The sequence below is a fragment of the Cottoperca gobio genome, chromosome 5 (assembly GCF_900634415.1).
Source record: "Cottoperca gobio chromosome 5, fCotGob3.1, whole genome shotgun sequence".
NCBI lineage: Eukaryota > Metazoa > Chordata > Actinopteri > Perciformes > Bovichtidae > Cottoperca > Cottoperca gobio.
The window spans coordinates 19,202,613-19,229,883 of record NC_041359.1 but is presented as its reverse complement, the minus strand read 5'-3'; the positions used below and the strand labels follow the sequence as shown (position 1 = coordinate 19,229,883).

The 27,271-nt window shown below is 39.8% G+C and overlaps 4 protein-coding genes and 1 long non-coding RNA gene across 7 annotated transcripts in view; 1 reads left to right on the top strand and 4 right to left on the bottom strand.

Moving 5' to 3' along the window:
• Positions 1-1,039: 1,039 nt before the first annotated feature.
• On the bottom strand, positions 1,040-11,334 carry LOC115007705 (uncharacterized). Of its 2 annotated transcripts, none has more exons than XM_029430652.1 (8): positions 11,145-11,334; positions 10,783-10,840; positions 10,081-10,270; positions 9,819-9,982; positions 8,936-9,737; positions 8,202-8,278; positions 7,899-8,116; positions 1,040-1,661 (listed from the first exon to the last, which is right to left on the bottom strand). In XM_029430652.1, exons 1-8 carry the CDS (start codon positions 11,150-11,152, stop codon positions 1,592-1,594), a joined length of 1,587 nt encoding a protein of 528 aa, XP_029286512.1. In that variant the 5' UTR covers positions 11,153-11,334; the 3' UTR covers positions 1,040-1,591. The 2 variants fall into 2 exon arrangements, with proteins under 2 accessions (XP_029286512.1, XP_029286511.1); XM_029430651.1 differs by having other exon boundaries at positions 8,936-9,740; positions 11,145-11,333.
• LOC115007708 (uncharacterized) lies at positions 2,120-4,509 on the bottom strand. Of its 2 annotated transcripts, none has more exons than XM_029430657.1 (5): positions 4,325-4,509; positions 3,993-4,050; positions 3,291-3,480; positions 3,030-3,193; positions 2,120-2,948 (listed from the first exon to the last, which is right to left on the bottom strand). In XM_029430657.1, exons 1-5 carry the CDS (start codon positions 4,330-4,332, stop codon positions 2,262-2,264), a joined length of 1,107 nt encoding a protein of 368 aa, XP_029286517.1. In that variant the 5' UTR covers positions 4,333-4,509; the 3' UTR covers positions 2,120-2,261. The 2 variants fall into 2 exon arrangements, with proteins under 2 accessions (XP_029286517.1, XP_029286516.1); XM_029430656.1 differs by having other exon boundaries at positions 2,120-2,951; positions 4,325-4,507.
• LOC115007710 (uncharacterized) lies at positions 5,619-6,696 on the top strand. Its single transcript, XR_003832226.1, has 3 exons — positions 5,619-5,661; positions 6,279-6,403; positions 6,495-6,696. It is a non-coding gene; the product is annotated as an uncharacterized LOC115007710 (long non-coding RNA).
• An 8,273-nt stretch (positions 11,335-19,607) lies between the features above and the next one.
• LOC115007703 (E3 ubiquitin-protein ligase DTX3L-like) lies at positions 19,608-24,991 on the bottom strand. Its single transcript, XM_029430649.1, has 8 exons — positions 24,794-24,991; positions 24,448-24,505; positions 24,198-24,260; positions 23,014-23,203; positions 22,720-22,883; positions 21,472-22,641; positions 21,169-21,380; positions 19,608-20,468 (listed from the first exon to the last, which is right to left on the bottom strand). The coding sequence occupies exons 2-8, from the start codon at positions 24,484-24,486 to the stop codon at positions 20,399-20,401; spliced, it is 1,908 nt and encodes a 635-aa protein (XP_029286509.1). The 5' UTR covers positions 24,487-24,505; positions 24,794-24,991; the 3' UTR covers positions 19,608-20,398.
• Positions 24,992-25,422: 431 nt separating this feature from the next.
• The window catches only part of esyt1b (extended synaptotagmin-like protein 1b), a 19,290-nt gene continuing 17,441 nt past the window's right edge, over positions 25,423-27,271 (bottom strand). The window contains 3 exon segments of the mRNA XM_029430648.1: positions 25,423-26,169; positions 26,778-26,827; positions 27,177-27,271. The exon segment at positions 27,177-27,271 is cut by the window's right edge and continues 8 nt beyond it. Coding sequence (XP_029286508.1) covers positions 26,142-26,169; positions 26,778-26,827; positions 27,177-27,271 — 173 coding nt within the window. The 3' untranslated portion in view covers positions 25,423-26,141.

Genomic DNA, 27,271 nt, shown 5'->3' with positions numbered 1-27,271 from the left:
TTTGTGATAGCACCGTTTGTGTATAGCACATGTAAAATGTCAATACCAGATGGCAACTACAGTATTTCCACATAATTTCTTCTCAGAGAACATTGTTCATGAAATGATTGTGTTGTCTTCCTTGCACAGAATTCATATGTTACGGTACGGCTTTATACCGTAAGATGTAAAACAGGTATGTTTGTTTTTATCACATTGTATGCCAGCTGGAGCTCATGTGTTGCTGAAGTGACAGGATGAGAGCCGTTTTTTGGCGGGTGATTATGGAGGTGGACAGTGAGAAAGTGTGTTAAACATTCCAGGCAGAGTGGTGGGTGGAGATTACATATGTAAAGAGATGGTAAGGGTGATGCCTTCATGGGTGGGCAGTTGGCTGTGCTAATAACGGGAGGTGCCATAGCAGATACACAACGGATGGATTGGGTCATTTCTGCACCATTTAGTTGTCTGTTACAAGGGTCTTCCTTCAGAAGGAAAGGGAGGCTGCAATTATGGTAAAATCGAAGGAAAAAAATAATCGAGGTCGGTGTTATGTTTGTCTTTTATTTCTCCAGTTTTTTTTGTAAAGACTAGATGACATCCATCTGACTATGCGAGTAGTTTTATCTTTCTACCTTTGGAGGATCAAAGTCTGTACGTTCACAGTTTTGTAATGACTCAGTCTTAAGTGCATTATGTTCATTTGGTCTTTCTAATCTCTCACTCTCCTCTGTGCCCTGCTGCTGCTAATGCTACCATTCTGGTCGCTCTGACACGTCCTTTACGCTCAGCCTGTCTCAAAATGCTGCTTTCTGTCAGAAATGTGTCAGCCATATCTTAATGCATGTGGAAAGTAACACCAATCTTTAATGTAACTACAATAACAAGTTTTTACTTTGCTTACCTGTCAGCAAGCGTTATTTTATGCTGTTGTATATGTTTTGTCTTTAATTGAGAGAGAAATACAATCATTTTACCTAAAGAACATTTTTGCAAAATCATACATGCATTTTCAGAATTGTTTGATTAGTCCTTGTTTGTTTTGTTTTTTAAATGAAAAATGACACATAGCTTTTATAGTACACGATGCATGGAAGCTCAGACTTTCTTCTGGAAAGAGAATAATGTTTAATTTTTGCTGGAGTACTTTACAAACTAAATAACAGATATTGTTATAAATAAAAATTAAAAAATTGTACAGAAAACAAGCCGATGTGTTTTGTGTTTTATTTTCACAACGTGCTGATTTAGTGAAGAATGCTATGATGAGTCAGTTTAATGTTGGTTTAATCATTTGGCAAATAGTAAATTAGATTAAATGTAGACAAAGTTCAATTTATATATGCAAATGTCATACGTACAGTTTCAAATAAAAATACTTTATCAAACAACAAAATTCTTTAGCAAATCCTTCATCAAATAAAGTTATGCTTAATAAGTGAAGATAATAAAACGTGATAAACCATAAACTCAAAGCAACCCTTACTGATAATAAACAATGACAAGAGAGACAGTATGCAATATGTGCATTCCAGTAATTGATTGTTTTACATAATTGTCTTAATTCTTTTATGTGAAAACAACTCTCCTCAGCAACTTTGTATAGAAGTCTTCACTCGATGCCTTTAGCCTTCAGCTCGTCCTTGACTCTGGCCAGGTAGCCAGGGTCAGGATACCCGAAACTGTGGAAACAACAAATGTACAAGGGTTAATATATAACATTCCAGTAGACTTGACATCAAACAGAATATATATAAAAAAGAAATAAGAGATTTAGTTTCTGTACCCGTCTGGTCCTCCTGTAGTGTTGGTCTTGTGGTGAATGTTGTTCCAGATCACCTGGTTATCCATCCCGGTTGTTCTGGACGTCCCAACAGTGAAAATGAGTTTCTGGTCAAATGCTTTCTTCAACAGTCGCAGCACTTCTCTGCCCTCATTGTTGTCTGGCAGGTATGCTGTTCTGTGACTACCAATAAAGTACTGTCCAGGATTTGAATGCTTTACCTTCAAAACGAGAATGGAACAAACAACCAAGTCAGAAATAAACTTTGACTTAAAGTTGCAAAATTGACACAATGAAGACATTTACCGTCTGTATTCCACCTTGAATATCGTAGTTGATGACTATAGTGCCGCAGTCTGAGAATCCAGGGAGGGGTACGGTATTTGTATGCCATGTCATTTTTCCATCGGGCTGGTTTCCCTTCATCATATCAAAGACATCTTGTTTGTCACTTACATCAACAACTACGTCTTCCGAGTGAATAAGTTTGGCAAAGGCCTCATTGAGAACCCGACAACTGGAACGAGCCACACCACAGATATAGCTTTGTCCCACCGCTGCAAGCAACCAGAGAGTGAGTAGAAAACCGACACAATTGCTCAACAGCAGCAACACTCACTGAAACAAAGACAGTTGAGAAGAGAGAACTAAAGCGGGTAGTTATTTTTTTTAAATACTGGTTCTCTCTGTCTTTGTCAGAGACTAATTCCTGCATTTTTCCATGTGGCTGGTCTCCCTTCATCATACCAAAGACATCTTGTTTGCTTATTGCATTTAAGGACTTTCTGAGGGCATCTTGTCTTGGTCTTGGCCCACATATGGTCATTTCTTCATTGGAAAGAGTAAGCAAAAGCTTGTCCTCCTTTCTCAGGAAGATTTTCATCACGTCTTTAAACTCTTCTGGATTTACGTCCTTTAGTGGCAAAGTTGAGGTATCTGAATCACCTAAGCACTTCTGGACGAGGTTTGTGAACTCAGAGAGAGCTTTTTGTGGGCCTCCATCTTTCTGGTCTCCTTGAAATGTCGTTGTGACTTCCACCTCAAGTTTAACATCATTCTCTTTCTCTATACGTTGAATTTCCTCCTTGTAGATGTGGTTCACGTACCAGAAATGGCCCACTGGGAGAGTGCATTTATCCTCTCCTGTTGTAGAAACTGCACTACTCTGCTTCCCCAGTGGCACTTGCTGCTGAAGAAATACAGCGTATTAATTTAGCATTCGTTTTTAATGCAGTTCATTCTTACTAATTTAATACACAGTACATACCACATCTTGTGGCTGTGTCAAGGATGATGGAGGAAGGTTCATTGACGCCTTTGATATTTGTGTCTCAACCTCTAGCGGCGTCAAACTAATAGACGTTATTGTGACTGTTTTCCCTTCTTTCCCCTTCAGTAGTGCTCCACTCAGTTTCTGAAGCGCTCTCAGGGCTAAAAAAGAGAAAAACAAAATTAATTTGCCTCCAAAAGAAATAAAAGACAAGAACATCGTGTTAGAGTCAATAACACTTAAAAAGTTCTGCTATACCTGGAGCAGGTTTAAGACGTATCACAGCCCTATTATCTTCTAGGACTTCTAAAACTTTGCAATCTCCACTGTAATTGTCGTTGCTGTTGACCCAAGTTTGAAGAACTATCTCCAGTTCTGCACGATATTTCCACTTTGAAACATCTTCTGACCGCTTAAATGAGAGTGTGACTTGAACCTCATCTTTGTCCTGTGATAAAGTCATCAGCCAGAAAACATGTTAAAGTTTATGTCAATGTCTTACAAAGCAAGATAGCACAAACAATGTCCAGGGAATAAAAGAAGAATAGAATAGAAAAATTGAAAAGTGAATAGCACAGTTTCAAACAGAAAAAAGGCAATTAATGACTGTTTTGTCATACTTTAGTTTTTTCACATTGCTTTAATAACATTAAAGTTTTACATATTGATGATAATGTAGTTGCAATTAAATATAATACTAGAATAGAATATGACATAAGCGGATAGCATTGATACAGCAGACAGCAACAGGCTGTGATTATTTGGGATTAGTTTAACCTGAATGTGTGCCTTTATTATTTTCACATACACTTGACAGACATCCTTCTGACACATTTCAAACCAGTTATAAAAACAAAAAACTGCACTTGCATCAGACTGCACACTCCATTAACAGTTGTCTTACAGACCGTTGTATTGTTCAACATTAGTTTGCAGACTGGGCTGATACAGTATACTCACTTCCATGGGCTCCGATTCCTCCATTCTATTGCCTGACATCTTGACTTTAGTCTTCTTCCTTTAATACAGAGCAAATATGTGTGACATATATGACAGCATACTGTTTGCTGTAGTCCTGCAGTCAGCTATAAATATCAGAAATTCTTTATTTGGTGTATTACTATAAAAGGAAAGCTATCGCTCGACTCGCTAACCCTAACTTTAAAGGGTTATAACTTCGCCTTCTATTTTTCGTATTTCCTACAGAACACAACGTTATGTCACACACTTTGTCAAACATTTTAACAATAATACAGCACGTAAAACATGACTTTATGACGCATACGACTTACCTGTACATGGCTACAATTTGAACGCAGCTTTTTCTTCTTCCGGATAAATGAAAGTGAAAGTATTGTAGCTCCGCGAGACACGTGACGTCACAGCTGCGGACTTCACGACTTTTCACTTTTAACAAAGTTGTTCTTTAAACAACCAACAAGTCACACTTTCTGAACCGTCTCTGCTTTCAATAAGTATATGCAGTGTATTGGTTATGTACTGGTCTCCGGAAGGGACATGCAGAGAGGGAAGAAAAGGTTGAATGAAAATAGATCTATCTTGTTATCATTAATCATCATTAATGATGATCATTAAACAATGAACAATTAAGAAAACAGGTGCACAGTTAGATAACACTCCATAGAAACGTCTCAAACATCTGCTGCAGGATAAAGTATCTGCTGTCCATACATACTGTATACTCAATATTTTATATTTACATTTTTTCAAACTATGCTAAAAAAGAACTGCTGACTGAACAGCAAGCACTTTAATAATAAAGCACTAGAACTTTAAATAACTCAGTGATTTATTTATTATTGTAGAATGTCTTATTGTTGTTGTCTGTTATTTATTCTTATCCTATATAGTTTTAAGGGATGAGAGAGCCAGGGCAGATGCTCCACAGTAGGCAGTGTGCATCTTCCGTTGCAATGGACAGGACAACTGTGGAGAGGGAGAGGATAACAAACACTGTCGTGAGTCTCCTTGACCTTCTATTTCGTTTTTCCGTTGGCCCGGTAATGTGACACATTTTCCTCCCTCCTCATCCCTATTTAGCGTTCCATCTATTGAATATATATTTCATTCCTCAGGTTCTCCTACCTGTCGATGCCTGACAGGCTTCACAGGGCCAAACTGTAATCTGCACACCTGTAGAGATTACTGCAAAAATGGAGGCGCCGGAAACCAGCCAACCTGCGGCTGCCCCATTGATTTCCTGGGCGCCCAGTGCCAGTACAGAGAGTGTTCCCACTACCTAGCAGATACGCAAGTTAAAACATTTTTTCAAATATTTCTGTTGCAATTGGAGTACCTATAATAGATAATGATGTGGTTGGTAAGCAGTGCACTTACATGTATGTGTGTGTGTGTGTGTGTGTGTGTGTGTGTGTGTGTGTGTGTGTGTGTGTGTGTGTGTGTGTGTGTGTGAGCAGGAAGCTGTGAAGGCCACTGCCTGAACACACACACACACACACACACACACACATACACACACACACTCACACACCTTCTGCCTTCTCCAGCTGCACAAATGGAAGAGTCCAGGCCAGCTGTTAGATACAAATGAGTACTGTGCAAATTGCCAGTGCTCCATAAACTCCATCACCCGCCTGCCGGAGTGCAGGTGAGGAGTCGTGTTTTTACCCATAATTGTCATCATTTGAGTGAATATCTCCAATGTATCATTGCATACGTGCATATCTCTGTTTCCTCTCTTCTTGTGTGTGTGTGTGTAATAATAAGCTTTATTTGTATAGCACCTTTCATACAAGAATTGCAGCACAAAGTGCTTCACAGCAAAAACATAACAATTAGTACAAGATTAGACAGAATAAGAGCATTTACAGTACAATAAGCACAGTGTTGATGTAAATGAGTCTGAAGTACCATTATAAAAATAGCAGAATTAATATAGCAGAATTAAAATAGTATAAATATAGCAGAATTAAAATAGCTGAATTAAAATAACATTGGAAATCATGCCTAGTTTCCCTATCTGTGCCGTACTTAACGACCCTACTGCCGGGAAATCACATTCATTACACCATTCTTGTAAATGTTTTAAACTATCAGAGCCATATTTTGAAAGCATGAGATCAACAATGCGTCCCTGTGGCCTTTCAACTGGTTTCCTCCCTTCGGTTAAAGCCAGTTTTTCTCCAATACAATCTTTTCTCAATACTCATTGAAGGGGATGACATTGTCCATGCACCTTTCTTATGTTTGTGTGTGTTTGTGTAGTAGGCACAGCCTCCATAGTGATTCCCGTGCTGCTGCTGTTGTTGCTTCTGCTGGCTGCAGAGGTCGAGCCTGATGACGACGCCCGGGAGCTGCTAGAGGCAGACTTCACTCTGGACCCAGACAAGGTAGAGAAAAATACCACACATGTCAATATGTTGTAGTCTCTGCACATATACTGTGTATAATATCTTATGGATGATTTTTGGCCCTTTCCAGCCCACCAACTTCACAAATCCAGTATATGCCACTCTGTAAGATGGGAGCCCCTTGTGGACCCCTCTGACATAGACTGTCCATTGGCCTGGATCACACTATTCCTAACACACCCCTCTTGTTGCCTTTTAAACAAAAACAAAACAAAAACATTGATAAAAAGTGTAAGAGACAAATTGACAAAAAGTGTGAACACCATTTTATGCTGTTGTATATGTTTTGTCTTTAATTGAGAGAGAAATACAATCATTTTACCTAAAGAACATTTTTGCAAAATCATACATGCATTTTCAGAATTGTTTGATTAGTCCTTGTTTGTTTTGTTTTTTAAAGCTTTTATAGTACACGATGCATGGAAGCTCAGACTTTCTTCTGGAAAGAGAGTAATGTTTCATTTTTGCTGGAGTACTTTACAAACTAAATAACAGATATCGTTATAAATAAATATTAAAGAATTGTACAGAAAATAAGCCAATGTGTTTTGTGTTTTATTTTCACAACGTGCTGATTTAGTGAAGAATGCTATGATGAGTCAGTTTAATGTTGGTTTAATCATTTGGCAAATAGTAAATCAGATTAAATGTAGACAAAGTTCAATTTATATATGCAAATGTCATACATACAGTTTCAAATAAAAATACTTTATCAAACAACTAAATTCTTTAGCAAATCCTTCATTAAAGAAAGTTATGCTTAATAAGTGAAGATAATAAAACGTGATAAACCATAAACTCAAAGCAACCCTTACTGATAATAAACAATGACAAGAGAAGAGAGACAGTATGCAATATGTGCATTCCAGTAATTGATTGTTTTACATAATTGTCTTAATATTTTTGTGTGAAAACAACTCTCCTCAGCAACTTTGTATAGAAGTCTTCACTCGATGCCTTTAGCCTTCAGCTCGTCCCTTGACTCTGGCCAGGTAGCCAGGGTCAGGATACCCGAAACTGTGGAAACAACAAATGTACAAGGGTTAATATTAGGGCTGTCAAGCGATTTAAAACAAATCTAATTAATTACATGCTTTGTGATTAATTAATCTAAATTAATCGCATATATCAATATTTGCTGTGAGAAGCATTTCAAAATATTCAAATTGATTTTGGAAGATGAGTGAATCAATGAGTAGCATTATAAACTGGTCAACATGTCTTTTATTGCAATACCTCTCTCTCTCTCTCTCTCTCTCTCTCTGCTGTGGCCGCGTCGTGACGTAAAGAGTCAAGGGGCATCTAAGAGCGCGATTAATCTACGTTCATTTTTTTGTTGCATTATCTTTTCTGTGATTAATTAATCAAAATTAACGCACTAATTTGACAGCCCTAGTTCATTTATAACATTCCAGTAGACTTGACATCAAACAGAATATATATAAAAAAGAAATAAGAGATTTAGTTTCTGTACCCGTCTGATCCTCCTGTAGTGTTGGTCTTGTGGTGAATGTCGTTCCAGGTCACCTGGTTATCCCTCCCGGTTGTTCTGGACGTACCAACAGTGAAAATGAGCTTCTGGTCAAATGCTTTCTCCAACAGGTGCAGCACTTCTCTGCCCTCATTGTTGTCTGGCAGGTATGCTGTTCTGTGAATACCAGTAAAGTACTGTCCAGGATTTGAATGCTTTTCCTGCAAAATGAGAATGGAACAAACAAGCAAGTCAGAAATAAACTTTGACTTAAAGTTGCAAAATTGACACAATGAAGACATTTACCGTCTGTATTCCACTTTGAATATCGTAGTTGATGACTATAGTGCCGCAGTGTGAGAATCCAGGGAGGGGTACGGTATTTGTATGCCATATCATTTTTCCATCGGGCTGGTCTCCCTTCATCATACCAAAGACATCTTTGCAAATAGGACAGATGGGTCCTATGCTTTTCTTTAAGTTGTCCAGGCATGCCTCACAAAACTCATGTTTACACCTAAGCTGTTTCTTATTGGTAAATGTATCCATGCATATAGTACAGTTTTCTTTTTCGTCATCTCCCGCTGTTGCTCCCCCTCCTGTTGGTGCATCAGTGTTGTTTCCCGATTGTCCATTCAACACAGGTCCACCGGAGGCTTCCTCTGACTCATGAACATTGCTCAAGTCCTTTGATGAACCAGTGAACCCAGTGGCACCATCGAGTTGGATGAATCCAAAGGGTGATGTGGCAATCTTCTGGTACAGATGAAGAAGAGCTCTGAGAGCGTGGCTCTCCATTGACACGTTTCCTGCAGGTCTTTGGTAGCACGCTTTGACTTCAATGTGGCCTTGACTAATGCCGGAGTCTTTAAAATCAACACCAAACTTAGTTTTGATCTTAGCTACTTCCTTATTGTAGGAAGTATTCATCAGCTTCCAGCGACTTTCCTCCATGGTTAGTCCATCACTGAGAGGGTCTTTGATGTCGTAGTTGATGACTATAGTGCCGCAGTGTGAGAATCCAGGGAGGGGTACGGTATTTGTATGCCATGTCATTTTTCCATCGGGCTGGTTTCCCTTCATCATATCAAAGACATCTTGTTTGTCACTTACATCAACAACTACGTCTTCCGAGTGAATAAGTTTGGCAAAGGCCTCATTGAGAACCCGACAACTGGAACGAGCCACACCACAGATATAGCTTTGTCCCACCGCTGCAAGCAACCAGAGAGTGAGTAGAAAACCGACACAATGCTCAACAGCAGCAACACTCACTGAAACAAAGACAGTTGAGAAGAGAGAACTAAAGCGGGTAGTTATTTTTTTTAAATACTGGTTCTCTCTGTCTTTGTCAGAGACTAATTCCTGCATTTTTCCATGTGGCTGGTCTCCCTTCATCATACCAAAGACATCTTGTTTGCTTGTTGCATTTAAGGACTTTCTGAGGGCATCTTGTCTTGGTCTTGGCCCACATATGGTCATTTCTTCATTGGAAAGAGTAAGCAAAAGCTTGTCCTCCTTTCTCAGGGAGATTTTCATCACGTCCTTAAACTCTTCTGGATCTACGTCCTTTAGTGGCAAAGTTGAGCTATCTGAATCACCTAAGCACTTATGGACGAGGTTTATGAACTCAGCGAGAGCTTTTTGTGGGCCTCCATCTTTCTGGTCTCCTTGAAATGTCGTTGTGACTTCCACCTCAAGTTTAACGTCATTCTCTTTCTCTATACGTTGAATTTCCTCCTTGTAGATGTGGTTCACGTACCAGAAATGGCCCACTGGGAGAGTGTATTTAACCTCTCCTGTTGTAGAAACTGCACTACTCTGCTTCCCCAGTGGCACTTGCTGCTGAAGAAATACAGCGTATTAATTTAGCATTCGTTTTTAATGCAGTTCATTCTTACTAATTTAATACACAGTACATACCACATCTTGTGGCTGTGTCAAGGATGATGGAGGAAGGTTCATTGACGCCTTTGATATTTGTGTCTCAACCTCTAGCGGCGTCAAACTAATAGACGTTATTGTGACTGTTTTCCCTTCTTTCCCCTTCAGTAGTGCTCCACTCAGTTTCTGAAGCGCTCTCAGGGCTAAAAAAGAGAAAAACTAAAATTAATTTGCCTCCAAAAGAAATAAAAGACAAGAACATCGTGTTAGAGTCAATAACACTTAAAAAGTTCTGCTATACCTGGAGCAGGTTTAAGACGTATCACAGCCCTATTATCTTCTAGGACTTCTAAAACTTTGCAATCTCCACTGTAATTGTCGTTGTTGTTGATCCACATTTGAAGAACTCGCTCCAGTTCTCGACGACATTTCCGCTTTGAAACATCTTCTGACCGCTTAAATGAGAGTGTGACTTGAACCTCATCTTCGTCCTGTGATAAAGTCATCAGCCAGAAAACATGTTAAAGTTTATGTCAATGTCTTACAAAGCAAGATAGCACAAACAATGTCCAGGGAATAAAAGAAGAATAGAATAGAAAAATTGAAAAGTGAATAGCACAGTTTCAAACAGAAAAAAGGCAATTAATGACTGTTTTGTCATACTTTAGTTTTTTCACATTGCTTCAATAACATTAAAGTTTTACATATTGATGATAATGTAGTTGCAATTAAATATAATACTAGAATAGAATATGACATAAGCGGATAGCATTGATACAGCAGACAGCAACAGGCTGTGATTATTTGGGATTAGTTTAACCTGAATGTGTGCCTTTATTATTTTCACATACACTTGACAGACATCCTTCTGACACATTTCAAACCAGTTATAAAAACAAAAAACTGCACTTGCATCAGACTGCACACTCCATTAACAGTTGTCTTACAGACCGTTGTATTGTTCAACATTAGTTTGCAGACTGGGCTGATACAGTATACTCACTTCCATGGGCTCCGATTCCTCCATTCTATTGCCTGACATCTTGACTTTAGTCTTCTTCCTTTAATACAGAGCAAATATGTGTGACATATATGACAGCATATTGTTTGCTGTAGTCCTGCAGTCAGCTATAAATATCAGAAATTCTTTATTTGGTGTATTACTATAAATAAAAGTCAAATGTCGACATCATGTTAAAAAGGAAAGCTATCGCTCGACTCGCTAACCCTAACTTTAAAGGGTTATAACTTCGCCTTCTATTTTTCGTATTTCCTACAGAACACAACGTTATGTCACAGACTTTGTCAAACATTTTAACAATAATACAGCACGTAAAACATGATTTTATGACGCATACGACTTACCTGTACATGGCTCTACAATTTGAACGCAGCTTTATTCTTCTTCCGGATAAATGAAAGTGAAAGTATTGTAGCTCCGCGAGACACGTGACGTCACAGCTGCGGACTTCACGACTTTTCACTTTTAACAAAGTTGTTCTTTAAACAACCAACAAGTCACACTTTCTGAACCGTCTCTGCTTTCAATAAGTATATGCAGTGTATTGGTTATGTACGGGTCCCCGGAAGGGACATGCAGAGAGGGAAGAAAAGGTTGAATGAAAATAGATCTATCTTGTTATCATTAATCATCATTAATGATGATCATTAAACAATGAACAATTAAGAAAACAGGTGCACAGTTAGATAACACTCCATAGAAACGTCTCAAACTTCTGCTGCAGGATAAAGTATCTGCTGTCCATACATACTGTATACTCAATATTTTATTTTTACATTTTTTCAAACTATGCTAAAAAAGAACTGCTGACTGAACAGCAAGCACTTTAATAATAAAGCACTAGAACTTTAAATAACTCAGTGATTTATTTATTATTGTAGAATGTCTTATTGTTGTTGTCTGTTGTTTATTCTTATCCTATATAGTTTTAAGGGATGAGAGAGCCAGGGCAGATGCTCCACAGTAGGCAGTGTGCATCTTCTGTTGCAATGGACAGGACAACTGTGGAGAGGGAGAGGATGACAAACACTGTCGTGAGTCTCTGTCATAAAGCCATCTTTTAAGACAGTGTGATGTATGGTTAACCCTTTTTATGACTGTTGCATGTTATATATATTGTTGTGATTTTAATGTTGTTGTGCGCTATCATGGCGATGAACTCTCTAACCTTTTCCATGAACTGTCATAACAAAGACACACAAGACGCGTGATCCGGTCAGATCGGACCGGATCGGATCCCTTTTGCTCCTCGCCGCACACTGACGGGAGGATGTTTCCCTCGACAGTTGCTGCCTTGCCTCCCCGCAGATGGGACCGGATCGGATCCCTCTTGCTCCTCGCCGTGCACTGATCCTCCTCAGCTCCTCCTCGTCTGGCGAACCAGACCTTCCTCCTCTCACCTTTTTTTTAGATTTAGATTTTAGCATCGCACATGGCGGAAAAAGCGATATTCGTCAACAGGAAAAATCGTGCAAACACAAGCACGCCCAAGACGCACACAAACACACTCTGTCAATGACATTATTTGTGACAAGAACTGTGTCGGAGGCTGACCAAGTGACCAAAGCTGAGGGAAAAATGTCGATGCTTTGACCAAAAAATAATGTAGCCTTCAGCTTCTGCGATGACTTCAGTCGCAGTGTAGCGGACATGTTTCCTGACTCTGCCATCGCAAGGAAGTACTCGTCGGGGGAAACAAAATTCACACAACTCATCAAAGGTAAGAAATAAACTGTCAGTTGCTTCCAAATAAGTAAAACCTTATTATTCCCTATGTTGCAGCCTTAACTGGAGACACTTTTGCTTAACAGGTGCCATAGCTGTGGAGCTTGATGAGGTCGTAGCAAATGTATGCAAATCCCAGCCTTTTTCTTTGATGTGCGACGAATCAAACAACAGAAATACCGATAAAGAATTTGTCGTCCTTGCAAGAATATATGATGACTCCAATCTTGAGGTGACAACGAAGTTTCTTGAAATGCCCATATGCAGTGTGGGTAATGATGAAAACTTGTATGGAAAGTTGTCCGAAGCATTGAGGTGAGTGAAGTGCACTGTGTCGTACGAGTTTGCATTTAATTATAATAACAGCTAGAACATGTCCGTTTTAGTTTTATTCAATCAAAGTTAACATAGCAGCTTTTGTCAGAGAGGTTATTTTGTAATTGTGGGAATATTTTTGTTTCATTGTTTCCAATAGCAAAAGAGGCATTCCATGGGAGAACCTCATTGCCTTCAATTCAGATAATGCAAATGTAATGAAAGGCAGACACAATGCAGTTATTAGCAGAGTGAGAGGAAGCCAGCCTAATGTCCAGGACCTTGGCTGCATTTGCCTCCTCCATCAAAGCAGTCACGCTTCCAGTGGAGGACATTTTGGTTGGGATATACACCCACTTTGACAAAAGGTAAATGTAAAATAAAAGTTTACCGTTATCTTTTGCCTACCCAATCCTCTCTCTCCCTCTATCAATTATGCCCTCATTCTGAACTGAAAATTATCTTGTTTTCAGTGCAAAAAGATGTGAACTCAAGGAGTTTGTAGAGTTCAGACTCTGACAAGCTGAAGCTGCTGAGGTACTGCAGTACAAGATGGCTCAGTCTGTTTACATGTATACAGAGAATACTGAACCAGTGGGATGCTCTGCAGGTAGGATTGTAATAGTAAACTCCATTCAGCAGATATCTGCACAATTTATGATATTTTTCCATTGTATCTTTTCACCATATATTGCTTCCCTATATCTATAGGCATACTTTCAGAGTCATGAGGATGTGGAGAAGAATGCCAAAGTTCGTGATCTTGCGAGCCATCTCTGTGGTCAAGTTATGAGAACATATTTTATGTTCCTAAATGTTGCCCTTAAGCCTTTAGTTGAATTCAACATTGCCTTTCAGGTGGGTGTCATGATAATATCAGAAATAATAGATTAATATTCACATATAAAATGCTTATTTATTTTGTACCATCATTGTCTACAGTCAGAGGGAGTACAGATTCACAGGCTTGAAGAGGAAATGTGCAGGCTGATCAGGCGATTCTTGGGCTACCTTGTACCAGCCAGGGCCATCATGGATGTGCCTCTCAGGGAGGTGGAGTTTGGAGAGGGACATCAGTTGGCAGATGAAGACCTCTTCATAGGGGCAGAGACAAAGGCATTCATCAGAAATGCAGAGATCCCAGTTTCAAGCCAGAAAAAAAATCTTCCAGTGAGTATAATACTCTATAGTTTAATGCAATTATCTTCTCATCATTTGACAGCCTGAGAGAAGTCTTGAAGCCTGCCTGAAATGGTTGCCACTACCTAATGCATATGTTGTTTTTTGACTATTGCTCTGTTGTAGAACTGTGAGAACCTTCTATGAAGCAGTTCTGCGAAAGATGTTGACCTCCTTTCCACTCGACTCCCAACTTCTGAAGGATCTGAGAGTGCTGGACCCTGCATCTCGGCTTGACATCACTCCAGGGACAGGGACAGTTTCCAAGTGACCACAACAAAATTAATATTGGCTGAGAGAAGAACTCACAGACTACCAAGTGACAGAGACAAAGCATCTTCCCCAAGAACAGAGTATTGACAGATTCTGGGGCCTTGTAGGAAAGGACTTGAGGTTCAGGGAGTTAGCGAGACTTATGAAGGCTTTGTTATGCATCCCGCACAGCAATGCCAGTTCTGAAAGGGTGTTCAGTATGGTAAGAAAGATTGTAACAGAGAACAGGATGGCATTAAACAAAAGTACCGTGTGTGCTTTACTGTCATGTAAAATGAACCACACTGGTCCAGCATACATATACTGTCCTTCTCAGAGGGTCTTGAGGCAGGCAAAGTCTGCAACCTATTCTTACAACCAGTCCCTTGCAGATGCTAGGGACTCCCACACAGAATAAAATGTATATATGCAATTAAAATGCATAAATCTTATAAACATGTCTGTACAAATAATGCATACTTTAAATAAACATGTATTTCCTGAATGTATATACCCGTCCCTTATGTGTTTACATTTACATTATATGGGTAGGAACTGGGTGGCTGAGAGCTGTTAAAATAGGGGCGGAGTCTGCCAAAACATTTCCCTTATTTTGAAGTTCCAATGTTGACAGGTATGGCCAAAGCACCTATTGTTTCTATATTGTGAAATAAGTGTGTAACAACAAGTACAAAGTACCAATAAACTACAGTGTTTCCCTGCGCTGCGCTTACAGCGCTTACTGTACAGTTAAATGCAATAGGCCTAATTGTCACGGCACACCAGTGTGCCCATTTAGGAACCACTGTTCTAGACCAATATCACTAGGGGGGGCCTGGCTGTGGCCAAGTGTTTTGTCAGAGGGGCACATTCAACCCGGGACAAAAGAGAAGAAGCAGTGTTCAAGCCTTCAATGTTAGTTAAGTATAAATAGTCGCGCACAACAAAAACAATACCATGATTAATATGTTCCTGACAAATTACAGCATCTCTCCAGTGATCATTCATGTTATTAGCATTGTCATTTTCACATTGGACACCTTGTGTGAGCGTGGCGGCATGCGCGTTTTTATTTAGGTTCCCATGGTAACGAGTCAGACCGTTCATACTAGTGATGGGAGGTCCTGCTCTTTTCAAAGATTCGGCTCTTACGGCTCCCAAATGGCTCTTAATTTAGTATCCCTCAGAGCCTTCTATTTTAGCCTAATTTAGCAATTATATATGGTTTGTGTGTTGGTAAGCAATTTTTAATTCAGTGTTTTCATAAAAGCTTTATTTTTTGGCATTTTCGTTACAAAAGAAAATACACAGTTACTAGTGTTAAACATTGTAATCAAACCTTTAAATGAACAACTGAACTACAGCAAACAGTTCAAATAAATAAAGTCCACAATCTTGACATTATGACACTTTAGATAAAAGTCTGCAGTGCTTCTTTTTCGGTTTTCGCTCATTTCTTCTTTCTCCCGACGCGCTTGCATTTAAATCCCCGTCGCTCTGTGTGTACCTGGCCTGTACCACTACACTCGCTGTCTTTGGAGCGTCTGCCCCCCCCCCCCCCCCCCCCCTTCCTTTCACATAATGGTATGATCCTAGTCTGTCCTCGCATAAAGTCCCGCCCCTGCCTGGATCGTATAAAAAAATCAGTACTTTTTATTATTGTACAATCTTCGTTGGGAGGGGGGCCACAGGTGGGTCGGGCTCAGTGTTACGGGGCCCCTGTTGGCCCCTCCCCAAAACCTGTAGAGATTACTACAAAAATGGAGGCTCCGGAAACCAGCCAACCTGCCGCTGCCCCACTGGGCGCCCAGTACCAGTACAGAGGGTGTTCCCACTACCTAGCACAGGGGTCGGGAACCTTTTTGGCTGGGAGAGCCATATAAGCCAAATATTATTATTATTATTATATATTATATTATTATTATTGTATTTCCTTGAGAGCCATATATTTAATACATATGAATGCAACTTTATGCGTGCATTTTTTAAGAATAACACGTCTCCGAGTACTAATAGCGGTGTTTAATTGAACAGGTGCTCTTTTATTAAATAAACTAAACGCTTACGTTATTTATCTCATTTATGTGCACGTTTCAGTGTTTACTGCTTGCTTTGTGCAGTTTCTCCTCTGCTCGGTTTCGCGAAGGGCGGGGCTGCGCCCCCCACGGACACACGTGTGAACACACCTTAACCTACAGCCAGAGACAGCGGAGGAAAGGAGAGGGGAGAACTAAAAACAAATCCGCTGCTAAATGTTTTACTTTAAAATGACACAATATAATTATTTATTACTTGTTAATCATGTTAAAAAATGGCAGCAGCCCATATTGCGTCATCGAAAGAGTCATATATGGCTCGCGTATGTGTGTGTGTGTGTGTGTGTGTGTGTGTGTGTGTGTGTGTGTAGAAGTTCACTTGGCGATAGTTCCTCAGGTTCAGGCGGACTTAAGTTGACACTCCCTTGACATCAATAATATAAGATCATTGAAGGGGATGACATTGTCCATGCACCTTTCTTATGTTTGTGTGTGTTTGTGTAGTAGGCACAGCCTCCATAGTGATCCCCGTGCTGCTGCTGTTGCTGCTTCTGCTGGCTGCAGAGGTCGAGCCTGACGACGACGCCAGGGAGCTGCTAGAGGCAGACTTCACTCTGGACCCAGACAAGGTAGAGAAAAATATCACACATGCCAATATGTTGTAGTCTCTGCACATATACTGTATATAATATCTTATGGATGATTTTTGGCCCTTTCCAGCCCACCAACTTCACAAATCTGGTATTGTAATGGTAATTTTTATCCTGACTTGTACTCTCCTATTCTTTTAGTATGCTCATTTATGTTTGTCCTACTTACAGTGATTAGGACCAGAGCACACTCTGGTCATGTTCCCCTTGTATTCTTGTATCTCTAGATGTGTCAGCTTATATCCCTTGTATCAGCTAGATGTGCGTAGTTGCACAGCCGATTGTCTGTAAACATTGTCACCCACTGACTGATTGTGACTATATAATCTAATTGTATTCTCTGTTCGTAGAGCTTCATGGTAGAGTGTTTGAACGTCACTCTAGACCGTTTGACACTCTGTTTTGTTGTTCCATTTCTGCAGAAATAAAGAGCTCACTTCTTTAACCAAGTATCTTTATTTCAGTATCATAGATTCACTTCTCACAACAACCCTTTGGTTTAGTTTGTATCGGCAGAATTCCATGACATTATATCAATCATGACCGAAAGAACGAGATCACGGGTACAAGCGGCCGAAATGTGTTTTCTCAGACGGGTGGCTGGCATCTCCCTTAGAGATAGGGTGAGAAGCTCAGCCATCCGTGAGAGACTCGGAGTAGAGCCGCTGCTCCTTTACGTTGAAAGGAGCCAGTTGAGGTGGTTCGGGCATCTAGTAAGGATGCCACCTGGGCGCCTCCCTAGGGAGGTGTTCCAGGCACGTCCAGCTGGGAGGAGACCCCGGGGAAGACCCAGGACTCGGTGGAGAGATTATATCTCCTCACTGGCCTGGGAACGCCTCAGGATCCCCCAGTCAGAGCTGGAGGATGTGGCCCGGAGAAGGGAAGATTGGGGTTCCTTACTGGAGCTGCTGCCCCCGCGACCCGATCCCGGATAAGCGGTAGACGATGGATGGATGGATGGATATATGCCACTCTGTAAGATGGGAGCCCCTTGTGGACCCCCTGACATAGACTGTCCATTGGCCTGGATCACACTATTCCTAACACACCCCTCTTGTTGCCTTTTAAAGAAAAACAAAACAAAACAGAAATAAATCGATAAAAAGTGTAAGAGAAAAATTGACGAAAGAAGTGAACACTATCTTATGCTTGTTGTCTCATCAAGATCACTTCCTGTGGGACTCTCTGCTGACTGCAACAAGCGACGCAACTCTTGGTGTTGAAGTAAGCCGCTTAGCCTCTTTTATGACATTTGGACTGAAGCACACATCCCATTCCTGAAGGAGCCTGGAGGATGTTTCATGATCAAATAGGAGGGTGAAGTCTTGATCCACCTTCACGAAAGAAGATATTACCGTTACTACTACTACAGGAAATGTGTCAAGCCATTGTAAACATTTAATTCCAAACTTACCAATCCTTTGCTATCCAGGAATCTTGGGAAGGTGCAGAGGATATCAACACCTCTGCTTGGGTCATTAACAAGCGTCTGGCGGTGCTGAAAGGTTTCTCATCAGGGAATTGTCTGTGGTATGGTTGAGCAAAGACATGTCCTCTTGGCAAGCATCCCCATCCAACTGTCTTTGTACATGAACAGCTCGTTGGACATTTGGGAGAAGTGTCCATAGGGCTATTTGGTGATGGTGCAGATCCTCAACAAATCTTTCGTTGGATTGCTTTCAGACGCCAAGAAATGTATCCTGTGCTGCCTGCAGCATCATGGAAGTGTTCCTGAAATAAAATATTTTGGTCATACTTTAAAGAACTCAAATGTCAATGTCATACAAAAACCGTTGTGTCATAATATGCACGTTTGATATGCAACTTTCATGCAAACAATAATAAGGAATATTACAGAGCCTTTCTTGGTATATGGATCCTTTATGGAACGGAACAGCGTCACTATCCCAAGAGCATACTCTTCTCTTATAGCTTTAGTGGTGATGTGCCCGAGAGGAGATATTAAATTCCTAATCAAAATTTGCACAATGGGCATACAGTTATTTGGCACAAATGAAACAATATAAAAAACACACTCATGATTTTCAATCATGCCAGCTACCAGTATGTTAACCATTTGTCTTCTTGTGGCATCTTTTAATGTTTTTATTGTTTGGTATTCCTGTAGTACTTCTTCACCACCAGACTTACCTCAGCACAGCTTCAATCAACTAATAAAGAAAACATGATAACGCAAAACATAATGATAAACAGCTTTTCTAGAGAAAGTGTTAAGAGACTACTGAGAAACAAGCTTTGTTATGACCCGTTTAGCAGACACTGCATCAAGTGTATCCTCGATTCTTTGTCTCTTGCTCGGAACCTCATCGACATTCGCAGTTGATGCGCTTGAGCTGAAGCTTGAATCGGACTCATCAGAAGCAGAGGAAACAGGACCATCCGGAGAACTCTAAAGAAAAAGAAAAGATATTGATCACTTTATTCTGTTCTGTGAGGGGTTTGATTATAATGGCCTTTTTATCTTACAATCACCTGAGAAAACTGTCAGCACCACGTTGCCTCGTCCAATGAGGTCTCTGAATATATTTGTATTAACTTCTGTCTCCGTTGCATCCTTGTATACAACTTTTGCATCAGGTGGCAGGCAACATCTCTCAACGACTGGAAAAGACCGATCGGACTGAATGTGTTTTGAAGTAAGCAGTTTATTGCCACAAAGCAAATTACGTTTCCTGTTAAATACATTGTTCACATAAAAACATGTTCACCATTGTATAATAATTAGACAAATCAACCATTTCCCCTTCACAAAACCTTAGACTGTCCATTGGCCTGGATCACACTATTCCTAACACACCCCTCTTGAATCATACATGCATTTTCACAATTGTTTGATTAGTCCTTGTTTGTTTTGTTTTTTAAAGCTTTTATAGTACACGATGCATGGAAGCTCAGACTTTCTTCTGGAAAGAGAGTAATGTTTCATTTTTGCTGGAGTACTTTACAAACTAAATAACAGATATTGTTATAAATAAATATTAAAGAATTGTACAGAAAACAAGCCAATGTGTTTTGTGTTTTATTTTCACAACGTGCTGATTTAGTGAAGAATGCTATGATGAGTCAGTTTAATGTTGGTTTAATCATTTGGCAAATAGTAAATCAGATTAAATGTAGACATACAGTTCTATTTATATATGCAAATGTCATACATACAGTTTCAAATAAAAAAGCTTTATCAAACAACTAAATTCTTTAGCAAATCCTTCATCAAAGAAAGTTATGCTTAATAAGTGAAGATAATAAAACGTGTTAAACCATAAACTCAAAGCAACCCTTACTGATAATAAACAATTACAAGAGAAGAGAGACAGTATGCAATACAGAAGTATGTGCATTCCAGTAATTGATTGTTTTACATAATTGTCTTAATATTTTTGTGTGAAAACAACTCTCCTCAGCAACTTTGTATAGAAGTCTTCACTCGATGCCTTTAGCCTTCAGCTCGTCCTTGACTCTGGTCAGGTAGCCAGGGTCAGGATACCCGAAACTGTGGAAACAACAAATGTACAAGGGTTAATATTAGGGCTGTCAAGCGATTTAAAACAAATCTAATTAATTACATGCTTTGTGATTAATTAATCTAAATTAATCGCATATATCAATATTTGCTGTGAGAAGCATTTCAAAATATTCAAATTGATTTTGGAAGATGAGTGAATCAATGAGTAGCATTATAAACTGGTCAACATGTCTTTTATTGCAATAAGACACTCTCTCTCTCTCTCTCTCTCTCTCTCTCTCTCTCTCTCTCTCTCTCTCTCTCTCTCTCTCTCTCTCTCTCTCTCTCTCTCTCTCTCTCTCTCTCTCTCTCTCTCTCTCTCTCTCTCTCTCTCTCTCTCTCTCTCTCCTGGACAAGGTACCACACCACAGATAGATATATAGATATCTACCGGTATATATAGATTAATGTAAACTTTCCATTCACAGGGCCAAGTAACGTTTTCTCATCCGCTTCATCATGATGACAAGGCCGCTGTGGCCGCGCCGCGTCGTGACGTAAAGAGTCAAGTGGCATCTAAGAGCGCGATTAATCTGCGTTCATTTTTTTGTTGCGTTATCTTTTCTGTGATTAATTAATCAAAATTAACGCACTAATTTGACAGCCCTAGTTCATTTATAACATTCCAGTAGACTTGACATCAAACAGAATATATATAAAAAAGAAATAAGAGATTTGGTTTCTGTACCCGTCTGATCCTCCTGTAGTGTTGGTCTTGTGGTGAATGTCGTTCCAGGTCACCTGGTTATCCCTCCCGGTTGTTCTGGACGTACCAACAGTGAAAATGAGCTTCTGGTCAAATGCTTTCTCCAACAGGTGCAGCACTTCTCTGCCCTCATTGTTGTCTGGCAGGTATGCTGTTCTGTTAATACCAGTAAAGTACTGTCCAGGATTTGAATGCTTTTCCTGCAAAATGAGATTGGAACAAACAACCAAGTCAGAAATAAACTTTGACTTAAAGTTGCAAAATGGACATAATGAAGACATTTACCGTCTGTCTTCCACTTTGAATATCGTAGTTGATGACTATAGTGCCGCAGTCTGAGAATCCAGGGAGGGGTACGGTACTGGAATAGTATGTCATTTTTCCATCGGGCTGATCTCCCTTCATCATACCAAAGACATCTTTGCAAATAGGACAGATGGGTCCTATGCTTTTCTTTAAGTTGTCCAGGCATGCCTCACAAAACTCATGTTTACACCTAAGCTGTTTCTTATTGGTAAATGTATCCATGCATATAGTACAGTTTTCTTTTTCGTCATCTCCCGCTGTTGCTCCCCCTCCTGTTGGTGCATCAGTGTTGTTTCCCGATTGTCCATTCAACACAGGTCCACCGGAGGCTTCCTCTGACTCATGAACATTGCTCAAGTCCTTTGATGAACCAGTGAACCCAGTGGCACCATCGAGTTGGATGAATCCAAAGGGTGATGTGGCAATCTTCTGGTACAGATGAAGAAGAGCTCTGAGAGCGTGGCTCTCCATTGACACGTTTCCTGCAGGTCTTTGGTAGCACGCTTTGACTTCAATGTGGCCTTGACTAATGCCGGAGTCTTTAAAATCAACACCAAACTTAGTTTTGATCTTAGCTACTTCCTTATCGTAGGAAGTATTCATCAGCTTCCAGCGACTCTCCTCCATGGGTAGTCCATCACTGAGAGGGTCTTTGATGTCCATGCCAATGTTCAGTGATGCGTCTGTAGACTCTCCAGAAGAAGGGCTGATATTTAACATTTTCTGTGTTGCATTTAAGGACTTTCTGAGGGCATCTTGTCTTGGTCTTGGCCCACATATGGTCATTTCTTCATTGGAAAGAGTAAGCAAAAGCTTGTCCTCCTTTCTCAGGAAGATTTTCATCACGTCTTTAAACTCTTCTGGATTTACGTCCTTTAGTGGCAAAGTTGAGCTATCTGAATCACCTAAGCACTTCTGGACGAGGTTTGTGAACTCAGAGAGAGCTTTTTGTGGACCTCCATCTTTCTGGTCTCCTTGAAATGTCATTGTGACTTCCACCTCAAGTTTAACGTCATTCTCTTTCTCTATACGTTGAATTTCCTCCTTGTAGATGTGGTTCACGTACCAGAAATGGCCCACTGGGAGAGTGCATTTATCCTCTCCTGTTGTAGAAACTGCACTACTCTGCTTCCCCAGTGGCACTTGCTGCTGAAGAAATACAGCGTATTAATTTAGCATTCGTTTTTAATGCAGTTCATTCTTACTAATTTAATACACAGTACATACCACATCTTGTGGCTGTGTCAAGGATGATGGAGGAAGGTTCATTGACGCCTTTGATATTTGTGTCTCAACCTCTAGCGGCGTCAAACTAATAGACGTTATTGTGACTGTTTTCCCTTCTTTCCCCTTCAGTAGTTCTCCACTCAGTTTCTGAAGCGCTCTCAGGGCTTAAAAAGAGAAAAACTCAATTAATTTGCCTCCAAAAGAAATGGAAGACAAGAACATTGTGTTAGAGTCAATATAAAATGTTCGTAATATAAGGGTGATATAATTGTAACCAAAGAAGTCATACTATACCTGGAGCAGGTTTAAGATGTATCACAGCCCTATTATCTTCTAGGACTTCTAAAACTTTGCAATTTCCAGTGTAATTGTCGTTGTTGTTGACCCAAGTTTGAAGAACCATCTCCAGTTCTCGACGACATTTCTTCTTTGAAACATCTTCTGACCACTTAAATGAGAGTGTGACTTGAACCTCATCTTCGTCCTGTGATAAAGTCATCAGCCAGAAAACATGTTAAAGTTTATGTCAATGTCTTACAAAGCAAGATAGCACAAAATCCTCCATGCCATTCAGCTTAATCAGTCAGCAATCCTTCATTAGTCCCACAACGGGGAAATGTATCTGGTCACAGCAAAAGAACATATGAAGTAAAAAGGCAGTACACAATAATTAAATAGAATAAAAAATAATATAAGTACCAAGTGGTTGATAGAAAATAAATTGAATATTGCACAGCAGTGGTGGAATAGTCTGTTCTTGGTGTGGTGGTCTACCTCTCTATCTCTCCATGTTTTCATGTTCCGCTCTGCAGAGAGCTGCTTGTTGGGCCAAACTCCGCTGAAGAGCGTTAACTTTATCCAAACGCACTCGTCCTTTCAGCTCGTGCAGTTCGGCATGTTTCGTGCAGTAATGACGCTCAAGATTATTTTTCATCACCGCAAGCGTGTCTGCACAAACTAGGACACACTGGCCTTTTACTTCCACAAATAAATAATCGTTCGTCCATTTCTCCTGGAAAGTGCGACATTCCGCGTCCAGCTTTCTCTGTTTTACACTCGCCACGCTGCGTTCGCTGATGTCAACGACAGTCTCGTTTAAAATGTACGTTTTTTGACATGACGTGACCACGTGATGACACGTCCTGCTCGTTTTGTGTTCAAGGACCCTGACCTTGGCCAGGAAAAACAGTAAGTCGCCCGTTTAAAATATTGCCGTCTAGTTTTTTTTGCTAGTGGATTTTTTTTGCGTGCGTTTTACGAATTACCTCGAGGGCCGGATCAAATGGTCTCGCGGGCCGTATACGGCCCGGAGGCCGGAGGTTCCCCACCTCTGCACTAGACAGAAAACACATACAGGCCTGCTGGAACAGGACCTGGATGTTTTCAACAGCAGTTATTAGCTTATAAAACACACACACACACACACACACACACACACACACACACACACACACACACACACACATATATATATCTACCTCAGCAGGCATATCAAGAGGTGTTGGATTCGGCTGGATATAATTGCCACTAGGGTCATCACACTATCGGACATTTAAATAAAAAAAGACAATTGCCTGAGTTATTACTTTAAAACACAAACACTTGTAAACAGAAGACAGACTCTGCACATATTCACATATTGATACCACAGCTCCATTAACAGTTGTCTTACAGACTGTTGTATTGTTCAACATTAGTTTGCAGACTGGGCTGATACAGTATACTCACTTCCATGGGCTCCGATTCCTCCATTCCATTGCCTGACATCTTGACTTTAGTCTTCTTCCTTTAATACAGAGCAAATATGTGTGACATATATGACAGCATACTGTTTGCTGTAGTCCTGCAACCAGTTCAAACAACCAGAGATTCTTTATTTGGTGTATTTCTATCGCTTTCTATCGCTCGACTCCACTTTCGGTTACGAGACGCTAACCCTAACTTTAAAGGGTTATAACTTCGCTTTCTATTTTTCGTATTTCCTACAAAACACAACGTTATGTCACACACTTTGTCAAACATTTTAACAATAATACAGCACGTAAAACATGACTTTATGACGCATACGACTTACCTTTACTTGGCTACAATTTGAACGCAGCTTTTTCGTCTTCCGGATAAATGAAAGTGAAAGTATTGTAGCTCCGCGAGACACGTGACGTCACAGCTGCGTACTTCACGACTTTTCACTTTTAACAAAGTTGTTCTTTAAACAACCAACAAGTCACACTTTCTGAACCGTCTCTGCTTTCAATAAGTATATGTAGTGTATTGGTTATGTACGGGTCCCCGGAAGGGACATGCAGAGAGGGAAGAAAATCGAAGGTTGAATAAAAAAAGGTCTGTTTCCCTTACGGAGCTCCGTAGTTTTACTTGTAACATACTTTGTCTACACTGCAGTATTTATACTTGCTGGTACATTTCCACACACTTGTTGATGCAAAAATCTCATCTCCTCTATTTGAGGTTTCTCTGTATCATTTGCAATTGAAATACATGTTTGTATTCAGTTATCAGTGGCAATACAACCACAATGTATCTAATATTTACATAATAAAGTCATCCACTGCATATTACAGCAAAACATAATTGGCTCTATCAAACTATTAAAGTGATAAAAGTATACACAGTAGAACTGATAATACAATGTATAGGGAATCATAAATAAAACCGTTTAAGTCCAACAGCCACAAAAGCAAAACATTAGATGTACAATATCTGTTTATTTTTGTTATAGCATCTTTCAACAAACATAATTGGATCTGATTCGTAAGCTTTGCAAATATACACAAAATCAATCATACTATGATCTAATTGTGACGTAGGTGTAACAAATACATGTCTTGTAGAAAATAAAATATTATAAAATTATATTCAAAAGCAATCTCAAACACAAACATAACAAGGTGCTGTGAAATATAAAATAACTTCAATATAAGCCTGTCATAAAACAGATCCAAAATACTGAAATGGCATTAGCATTCATGAGCAACACATAAAAAACACTAAAGTTTAAAACGTTACTGCACTTCAAACAAGACACTCCTAGATTTTAAACATTCTTGCAGCAAAAAAAGCAAACAAAACAACAAAATATGACTTCATTATTTCTGGACCTGTTCATCTTTCACTTGCTCCACTCAATCTTAAAGATATTATCTCTTCATATAGTAAAGTAACTTTCAGTCAACATAAACTTTCACTTTATCATCGTCAACTCAGCTACTTCAGCCTACTTATCTTTGGTATGAGTATTGGTGCAGTCCAATACTACACTATATATTGATACACAGAGAGCTGGGTGGATGCAGGTAAGGCTGCCACTGTACGCAGAGGTGGGAAGGAGCAGGCATCAGTGTGAGCTGCAGCGGTGGCACAATGCCATCATTATTATTGTACCATGACATAAGCACGCAGAACGATTATTCAGCTTCATCTCTCAGGGTGAACCTGGAATAAATAGAGGGACAAAAATCGAATGAGAACGGACAGTGAATTAAATCATCATTAATGATGATCATTAAACAAGAAAAATTAAGAAAACAGGTGCACAGTTAGATAATACTCCACAGAAACGTCTCAAACTTCTTCTGCAGGATAAATGACCTGCTGTCCATACACACTGTATACTCAATATTTTATTTGTATTACGTTTTTTCAAAATATGCTAAAATAAACTGCTCAATGAACAGCAAGCATTTGAACAATAAAGCACTAGCACTTTAAATAACTCAGTTATTTATTATTGTAGAAGTCTTATTGTTGTTGTCTCTTATTTATTCTTATCGTATACAGTTTTTAAGGGAGCCAGGGGCAGATGCGTTTTAATTGCATTTGAATGTACAACTGTACTTTTTTATGTACAGTATGAGACAATAAACTTGAACACTCAGCCTCCTCAAAGCTCCACAGTAGGCAGTGTATTTAGCTATATATTGGTGAAACGTGGATTAATTGAGCATATGGATAACTATGCGGACAAGGGGTTTATGCTTGTGGTGGAGTTTCTATGTAAGGTTTGATGCTTCTATCATGAAGATACAGTCTGCTCTGCTCACCATTCTGTGACACCAGAAATCAGGTCCACCTGGGCCAACTCAATGTGCACCTAAGGAACAGGAATGACACGTTAAAATCTGTATAAGCTGTACATACGTCTTGTGCATAAGCAGTTTTTCTGCACTCAATTCAGTGCACTTCAGAGTGAAAGAATGTGAACGCTAGGAACACACTTCAAAGCAGTTAAAAGTTACCAGGCAGGCTGGCATTAGTGCAAAACTTGGCCAGACAAGTGTGGATTTAACCAAATGATCTTAATGTGTGTTGTGGAGTAGTCACATGTGACATTCTTTGGATACTCTAGTGGTCACTTATTAGCCTTTAGCTGCTGTATGCATGTGTATGATGGAGAACATTTAAAGCAATATCAGAGTTGCAGGCGGAGGCGTCAGACTGACCTGTCCAATGACGTCACGGCTTCTGAACGAGGCCGAGTTGTTTTTCACTGATGCACTGAGGCGTCTGAATCTTGTCTCATCCACAGACAGATCAT

Coding starts and splice junctions, on each gene's coding strand:
- LOC115007708 (XM_029430656.1), bottom strand. Junction 3,481..3,992: donor AGGAATCGGAGCCCATGGAA/GTGAGTATACTG, acceptor ACTTTATCACAG/GACAAAGATGAGGTTCAAGT. Junction 3,194..3,290: donor ACGTCTTAAACCTGCTCCAG/GTATAGCAGAAC, acceptor TCTCTTTTTTAG/CCCTGAGAGCGCTTCAGAAA.
- LOC115007703 (XM_029430649.1), bottom strand. CDS start 24,486: ATGTCAGGCAATGGAATGGAGGAATCGGAGCCCATGGAA. Junction 22,884..23,013: donor ACATCTTAAACCTGCTCCAG/GTATAGTATGAC, acceptor TCTCTTTTTAAG/CCCTGAGAGCGCTTCAGAAA. Junction 22,642..22,719: donor TGACACAGCCACAAGATGTG/GTATGTACTGTG, acceptor GTATTTCTTCAG/CAGCAAGTGCCACTGGGGAA.
- LOC115007705 (XM_029430651.1), bottom strand. Junction 9,983..10,080: donor ACGTCTTAAACCTGCTCCAG/GTATAGCAGAAC, acceptor TCTCTTTTTTAG/CCCTGAGAGCGCTTCAGAAA. Junction 1,662..7,898: donor ACTACAGGAGGATCAGACGG/GTACAGAAACTA, acceptor TTGTTTCCACAG/TTTCGGGTATCCTGACCCTG.